Below are 8,292 nucleotides of genomic sequence, written 5' to 3'. Positions count from 1 at the left end.
CCTCGGTGGAAGGGTTGGGGCTGTGCACCCCCCCCCCCATGCTCAGTGTGCAGGGGAAGGATGGGAGGATGGAGAACCCCCCAGAAACCCTCCTGGGGTGCATGTCCCGTAGCAGAGGGAGGACGGAGAGGTGGCGGTCCCTCGAACCATCCCACCCGCTCTGCGACCCCCCACCCCGAACAGCCGAGCCTTCACTGCTGGGCAGCAGTGCAGCAGACATAAAGGAAAGCAAACCCTGAATTTGGGGCTAAAAAAAACCCCTATTTAGGGCTAAAAAGGCTTCATTTTTTGCAGGGGGCAGGGATGTGTTTTCCCACAGCCCCAATGGAGCATCGCCCCTTCCTGCACGGAGCTGGTACCTCCTCACAAGCAGATTTCCTGAACCAAACCCTGTATCCATCGAAAGGCGATGATGCCAGGGAGGGGGTCAGACCAGCTGGGTAAACAGGCTGCCTTCAAAAACCCGCCTATTTCCATAGAAAAATAATGAGCTCAGAATTTATCTGTGTCATGGCTTGGCTTCCCCCGCGGCTGGAGAGCACGGGCTGCCTCTGCCCGCGTCCCACCACCTCCCTCAGCCCCTGCCCGCGCTCTGGCTTTGCTCCTGGAGGACAACAGCGGTGTTTTCCCATGGTGTGTGCCGCTGAAAACACCATCCCGAGTGGGGACGTGGGGTTGGCTTTGCCGACCCCGGTTTTGCCCCTGGGGGGAAGGAGCCGGGGAAGTCTCCGGGCTGCTCCGGCCAGCGATGCTCCGGGCAAGTTCCAGCGATGCTCCGGGCAAGTTCCAGCCCTATGGAACGACCCCGTTTTGATATATCCTCCTCTTTTGTCTCCGTGTCAGAACAACAAACAACACGCACACACTCTCAGAAATTTCTTATAAAAGAAAATAATAAAAATAATAATAATAAAAAAAAAACCCCAAACCCAACAAACCCCACGTGCAGGAAATTCTTGCCCTTTAACTTGGAGGCTCTGGGAAGGCGAGATTGCTCCCCTGGGCGGCCGCAGCTGTGTCAGATGGAGGAAAGCTGCCTGCAGCCTGCCCCGCTGATGGGAACCAGATGACAATCTCCCCCCCAACACACCCCCCCGGAGCAGCGGGAGAGAGGCCAGAGATGCTGCTCGCCAGCACGTGATGGTACTGGGACGCTGGAGCAGCCCGTGTTCTCCACCACCTTCCTTCCCCAGCCCAGAGGAGAGGAGGTTGGAAAGCAACAGATATGGTTCTTTTGCGTTTGTGCCTCAAAAATCCAACTCTTCCAGAGCAGAAGTGCTTTTCCTGCAGGATCTGGGCTGAGTCATATAGGAATGATGGAGAGAGGGGCAGGTGGAAAGGTGGAGCTCGAGGGACAGGAATATATCAGCTGTGCTGGGCAGAAACATGGTTTGAAACTCCTGGAGTAAATAATTCAACTGTTTTATCGTTGCTGGTCTCATGAGGGAGGTGACAGCAACTGGGACAAGTCGGGGACTTCAGAGATGCTGCAGGGGAAGGAAATACCCTGACGATGGGAGACCTCAACCGTCAGAAATGGTGAGAAACCCTTAAGGAAAAAGACACCGAGGCAAAAAAAAACTCGGCACAAATTGAAACGGTGCTGCACCGCTGCAAGAGGAACAGGTTACCCAGAGAGGTGGTGGCTGCCCCATCCCTGGAAACATTCCAGGCCAGGTTGGACGGGGCTCTGAGCAACCTGGTCTAGTTGGAGACGTCCCCGCTCATGGCAGGGGGGTTGGACTACATGGCCTTTGAAGGTTCCTTCCCACCCAAACCATTCTGTGATTCTATGAAGAGGCACGTCTGGCAGAATCATAGAATGGTTTAGGTTGGAAAGGACCTTGAGGATCATCGAGTTCCAACCCCCCTGCCATGGGCAGGGACACCTCCCACCAGCCCAGGTTGCCCAAGGCCACCTCCAGCCTGGCCTTAAGGCAGCAGAGATGGTGCTGAGACCTCTCCAGCAGCCGGGAATGCCATGGGGGGAGCCAGGGGGTCCTGGCACGGGCAGAGCGAGGTGCCCACAGCACTTCAGGGCCAGATGCTGCTCTCCTGGGAGCCCAGATGTGGGTGTCAACAGCCAACAGAGCGCACCAGGGTCTCTAAAAAGCCATAGACGGGCTCAGGTTAAGGATGCTGAGCTGTTAAAAATGGGTCCAGGGGTTCTTAAGGAGCGGGAACTGGTTACGGATGGGGAAGGAGGAGCCGGTGCAATGGGAGCTGCTGGAGGAGACAGCCCCAGAAGCGATCCTGAGATCACCTATGGCCTGGGACAGTGCCACCGTGCCTGCCACCGTGATCTCTGCAGGGCAGCTGGACCCATCCCAAATGTCTCTGGGAACGGCCCGTCGTGGGAGCTGGTGCTGCTATAGGGTGGGTTAGTGGGTCTCACCAAAAGTTGTGGATCTGCTTCTCCTCCCCATCCCAGACCTGTGCTACTGCAGTAGGTTTAAGCTGAGTTGGTTTGGTTTTTTTTTTTTAGCTTCGTATACATCTAGCAGAGGAAAGACCCTTCAAAAGAAAGAAGCACTTCATGGACCATGCCCACAGCTTCGCAAGGGTGCTTTGAAACACATCCCACCTTCCCCATCCACCTTGGCTTTTGCCATGTGGTCCTCCAAGCCCCTTCGATTCCTCGCTTTCCTCTTCTTTTCTCTTTTTCCCTTCTTCCCCTCTCTCTTCTCTCCACAGAAGCTCTCCGGCGAGCAGAGAGGACAGCCCCTCCAGCGGCACAGCTTGATGACTTCACCCTGGGGTCAAGCCCAGTTCTTTGAGGTGTCAGGGCTGGAGAGCATTCCTAGCTGGGGACAAAGCCCCTGTGAGCTGGAAAGGAGAGAGCCTCAGGGCTGAGACAGAGCCCACAAGTTCAGGAGAGCTCCTTGCTGACATCACCGCTGGTCCTACCAGGAGGTCCTGCCTGGTGCCTTCACCCAACGAGTGTCAAGGTCTTGCTCGGCCATTACCCACTGCGGGTGAATCAGTGCAGCTCAGTCTGGTTTTTATGGACCATGCGCACAATTTTGGCACGGGTGCCATGACGAGTGACCCTCAGCTCTTCCCATGGCAGAAGCTCGGTCTCCACCGATGTCCTGCTCCTGGGCATCACCTCTGCTCCAAAAATCAGCACTGCTGAGAGAGGCAGGGCACAAAACCTGCAGAGCTCATGGGAGAGGACATCACTGGAGGAGGGCGAGAAGAGTTTGTGGGTCTGTAGGGTGAGGTGGACCACCATGGTCTCAGAGTAAGCTCCAGGAGAAGCTGCAAAAGCCCCATCTTCAAAGGCAGAAACGTGCTCTGCCTTCAGCAACACTTCAGAAACCTCCTCCTTGCTTGCACGTGGTGTTTAGGAAGGGGACTTCTCTTATTGTCCTGAATTTATCTATAGGTTTGCAAACCCTTCCTTGGCTCATTTATCGCTGTTTCCTCCTGAACGTGTTCCCTGCACGACATTCCCCATGGAAGAGTGAAGAAGACTGATGTACACTCACTTTCCAGAATAATTTTCCCCATTTGGAAATGAGGAAAATAATACTCCACTGGGGTAATTTAGAGGGGAAAACTCATCAAGGGTAGGAAAATACCAACAAGGGAAAATACATGGGACTCAGCTGTGGAGAGGAGAAGCTGTCCCTCGACCAGGTCAGACCATCTCTACGAGAAGGTTTGACCAGGGATTTTCAGTGAGGAGGTTCATCCGCCCCAGATGCCCCCCGCCCCCAGCGTTTCCCGAGGAACCGATAGCTCTCCTGTGCTCAGAAGAAAGTCATTATAGATGTGTAAGACTAGTGCTGCAGAAAAACAGGCCTTTGCTTAAAGCCCGGGCTTGGACCGTTGCCTGGCTCGGTGTCTGTTTCCTATAAATTTCAGAGAATCCCATAAACCGTAGAAATTCAGTGCTTGCTGCCAGCGTGGTTTGCTGTTTATTGGAGAAGGGGTTGGGTGAAACCCCTTTATCTGCGCACCCCTGACCTCTGGGAGGTGGGAAATGGGGGCTGTAGTTTGGGGCTATCTTCGTAAGAGACACATCCAAGCCCTGGAGGTGACCTCCATCCACATGGGCCAGCAAGAAGAGGTGAAAGAAAGGACCCCTGTGCTGCCGATGGGCTCTGGTAGGACCTGGGGGTGGTCCATCCCACTGGTGGGAACGCCTGATGGCTTTGCCACGATGGAGTCATCCTCATCCCAAACCAAGGAGGCCTCCAAGAAATGCATGAGGAAGGGGGTGCATCCAGGCCATGGCTGGTGGAGCCCTGGGGACAACTTAACCTTCTTCAAGCCAAGAGGCCTCCTCAGATACAGGGGTTACTCAACACCAGTGAAAGGATGATAGCTAGAAGCAATGCACCACGTGGTAAAGATCCGATGACCTTTTGGCACGTCATCTGACCCATCACTTCCCAAAACCAAGAGCAGAAGTGCTTCATCTTCCCAGGCAAGGGGGCTTGAGACGCAGACTGGCTTTGAGGAAGGGTCACCAAGCTTGTGGGGGTTGATGTTCTACTACTTTGGCGCGGGTATGGCTCTCTCCTGGAGGCAGGGGCTGTACCGGGGGTGGTCTCCACCACCTCCCGGGCTAGTGAGCACTGGGGAAATTCTTCATCCTCAGTGTTGTGTCTCCAGAGAGCTCCTTGCTGGAGCTGTGATGCCCACCATGGGGTCAGTTAACACATCTCAGCACTGACCCAGCAGAGCAGCTATTACCATCTCTGTCTCAGGGGTGGAAACGTGACGCAGGAGCCCGTCAGCCTCCTCCCTCCAGAAGGGGCACGTCCTCCGGGGATGCGTTTTGAAAAACAAATCTGGCATCAAAGCTTGGTCCTCCACTGAAGCTCAATTCAACTGGCCCAGGCTCCTTGGGATAATTTGCTCGTCTAATGTGTACTTGGCACCAGCCAGTGAGAAAAGCCCACTTTCCTCTGCTCCGAGGAAGGAAAGGAAACCGTGGTCCTGAAGCGTGTTGTGGTTTTGGTTGGCGGACTTCGGTGTCTGATGCACTGCCAGGAACATCTCGGCGCCAATGTCCCCTTTGCGTTAGCACCAGTCCCCCCTCCCGTGCTCACGCCTTTGCGAGGCTTGTACCAGGGAGGTATCCAGGGCTCACTTTGACCACCCGCAGCATCACGCCAGGCGTTTTCACCCCACAGCTCGGATAAAGCCCTGCACACCCCCCGCCCCAACACGATATTGCAATCCTGCAGGCCAGAGTTACCTCCAAAAATACCCAAGAGAGCGCTGGGATACAAGCAGGGAATGCTGGTTTCTTTATTCTTGCGGCATTTCTTCCATGTTCCGTGCCTCACTGGCAGCCTCTGCCGTGGTGGGAGAATGGAGACCCGGTCACATCAGCTGAGAAACCCTGGGCTTCCAGTTAGATGGGATAGGGTGATGGGGATAGCACCCAGGAACGCTCTTCAAGGCTATGCAGCGCTACATAAATATCACCTAATGAGCCACGTGGCCTGGAGAGTCATCTCCAGCAGTTGACAGGCCCCGGGAGGTCAGCTTGTGCCTGGATTGGGGTGACTGGGAGAGCAGTGGGATGAACAAAGTCATCGTGTAGGTAGGGTGGGTGATGACAGCAGCGATGATCGAGGGAAAGAAGACCGGACAGGCACTAATCCTGCAGGAGACCTTCTTGCCGTGGGCTGCAGCTCTGGGTCCTTCACACTTCTCCGCTACTACAGAAGGAGGCCACTGGTGGCATGTCATCTTCTGTATCTCCTTTCTACCTGGACCTTCCCGGGGCTACCTGGACCTACCTGCAGCTTCCTGGGGCTGCACCGGGGGGCACTGTCACTGGGACGCAGATGGTGTGTCCCTAGGAGAGGTCCTTCTCCTAAAGACACCATGAAGTGGAGAAGGGGCAGAAGATGTGCTCCTAGACTAAATGGGGCTTTCTAGTGGCATGAAAGATGCAGGAGATGGCCACCACTGTGGCTACTGCATAGGGAGGGCGGGCCACCAGACATGACACGGCGGTCTCACCCCATCCCCTGCCCCTGGAGATGATCAGCACGTTGGAGGACATACAGGGAAACTGGACACCAATTCCAGCCAACTCACCGGCTCGACGCCAAGTTTGCAGGTAGAGGAGCGAGAAGACATTTAAAAAGGACATTTTCCTTCAGCTTTCACACATGCAATTCGCCCAAGGATCTCGCTGCACGAAAGCGAGAGTTTGTAAGACGAATAACACAGCGAGACCTACCCGTAGAGCTCCGGGCATTTTCCAGACCGGAACACTGGTCTGTGGCCATAGCCCCAGGTCCTGGTGGCCAGTGTGGCCACATCCCAGGTCAACATCACCCACAAGCATGAGATGAGGGGAGTGCACCGCTTTGGCTCCCCTCGGCTCTGCCCGGGGTGGTGTCCCTTCCTCAGGCTGGGCTCTTCCTGCCTCCCCCTGCCCACAAGGCATTTTGAGGCAGAAAGAGCCTGTTTTGGGATTATCCATGCTGTTTTAGGTTGGAGCGTGGAACTTCTTTTAAAAGGTCTCCTGGAACGGATCTGTCCTGCTAAATAGGTGAGTGGCCACTTCCTACGCCCGCAGCTTCTCCCTGCTCTTAGCCGGGGTGTGGTGAGGCGCTACAAAACCACGGCGAGCCAGAAAAGGTCACCAGAAAACAAACACGAGGCTATTCCTGAAACCCTGCTGGAGCAGAACGTGGGCGGACAGCCCAGCAGGTCCTCACGGGGCTCTGGTGAGGGCTCGGTGCAGGCAGCGCTGCCTGCCCTGCCCGCACTCAACCCCCCGTCATAGCAGGAACATCGCAAACCCAACTGTTTTGCCTTTCTCCCTCCAGTCCCTGGATTCTCTCCACCACTGGGCCTTGGTGGAAAGATCTCGGTGCAGAGGTTGCTCACTAAAAGGGCTATCAAGCATTGGAAGAGGCTGCCCAGGGAGGTGGTGGATTTGCCATCCCTGGACATGTTTAAAAAGAGGGTAGACATGGTACTTGGCGACATGGTTTAGAAGTGGTTTAGAAGTGGTTTTGTCAGGGTAGGTTAATGGTTGGACTTGACGATCTTAAAGGTCCCTTCAAACCTCAACAATTCCACGATTCTATGTGCGCACTCCCAACGCAGCGAAATTTCCTCTCCCCCCAGGAGCTCCAGGTTGGGACCCACCACCCTCACACACATGACCAGTGCCTCTGCCCCTCATCCCAATGGTCTCCAGAGCCAGTTTGCTGCCCAACAAGCCCAGCCAGATCCCATGACCCACCCGGGAGCATGCACAGAGGCTGGTCCTTACCTTTGAATCCCCGCATCCCCACTGGACCTGGAGGGCCAAGGTCTCCTTGGTCCCCTTTCAAGCCACGTGGTCCTGGTGGTCCTCTCTCCCCAGGAAGCCCTGGAGTGAGGACAAAGAGGTAAAATGACCCTGTTGCGGCAGAGACCTACAAAAAACAGATGTGTACACACACGTGCACACACGCATGTCCTGCTTCACCAGCAGACGTGCCAGGAGGTCTCTGGTTCTTTGCCAGGAGTCAGGGACCATCAGGAGACATCTGAGAGTCCAGCCCAGCCTCTCTACACCCACCCCTGGATACGGGATGGATTTAACCCAGAGGTGGGCTGGTGCTAACGCAGCTCGGAGCATCTTAAGGCTCAGATTAAGGCAACCTGGGCTTCAAAGCTGGAGACCAAGGAGGAAGAGCGAGGAGCCAGGGTGGAGCAGAGACCCCAAGGAGACGTGAGGTGCCCAGCATAAGCTGTGGGTCCCTTGCATCCATGCACGCTGACCAGGTGGGTTTGCTATTTATTGGAGAAGGATTTGGATGAAACCCCCTTATCTGAGTACCCCTGACCTCCAGGAGGTGGGAAATGGGGGCTGTAGTTTGGGACCTTGGGGTCCTTTCTTAGGGAACACATCCAAGCTCCAGAGGTGACCTCCATCCACGCAGGGGGAGATGGAAGGAGAGACCCCCGTGATGGTGAAGAGCTCTGGTGGGACTTGGAGGTGGTCCCACCAGATTGACCCAGCAGAGACTCAGCCTGAGCCTGAGCCTGGGCTGGATCCTAAGCTCCTGGTGGAGAAGATTTTCAGATAGAGCTCCTCCACCACCTGAGCTCAGCCCCCCTGCCTGGCACGAGGCTGTCCGTATCCCCTGCCCGTGCTGAGGGAGCCGTGCATTCCCTTGGCCCTGTGCCTTCCGCCCCTCCTGGGCTGGCCTTCTCCAAACCTACTCAACGTTTTCCTCTGGTTTAAGAGGAAAAAAAGCCGCCAGGAGGAATTTGGGCACCAGCTCCGGCGGACATGGTCAGGGGGACTTAAACTCTTTC

At 55.6% G+C, this 8,292-nt stretch overlaps 1 protein-coding gene across 1 annotated transcript in view; it reads right to left on the bottom strand.

The window, feature by feature from the left end:
* SCARA5 (scavenger receptor class A, member 5) overlaps positions 1-8,292 on the bottom strand; it is a 49,682-nt gene that overhangs the window by 11,756 nt on the left and 29,634 nt on the right. Inside the window, exon 5 of the mRNA XM_009895453.1 lies at positions 7,259-7,357. Coding sequence (XP_009893755.1) covers positions 7,259-7,357 — 99 coding nt within the window. The remainder of the gene's footprint in view (positions 1-7,258; positions 7,358-8,292) is intronic.

Source organism: Charadrius vociferus, unplaced genomic scaffold, assembly GCF_000708025.1.
Source record: "Charadrius vociferus isolate BGI_N301 unplaced genomic scaffold, ASM70802v2 scaffold41, whole genome shotgun sequence".
NCBI lineage: Eukaryota > Metazoa > Chordata > Aves > Charadriiformes > Charadriidae > Charadrius > Charadrius vociferus.
Note: the sequence above shows the minus strand (reverse complement) of the source record. Positions and strands in the feature narration are given on the sequence as shown.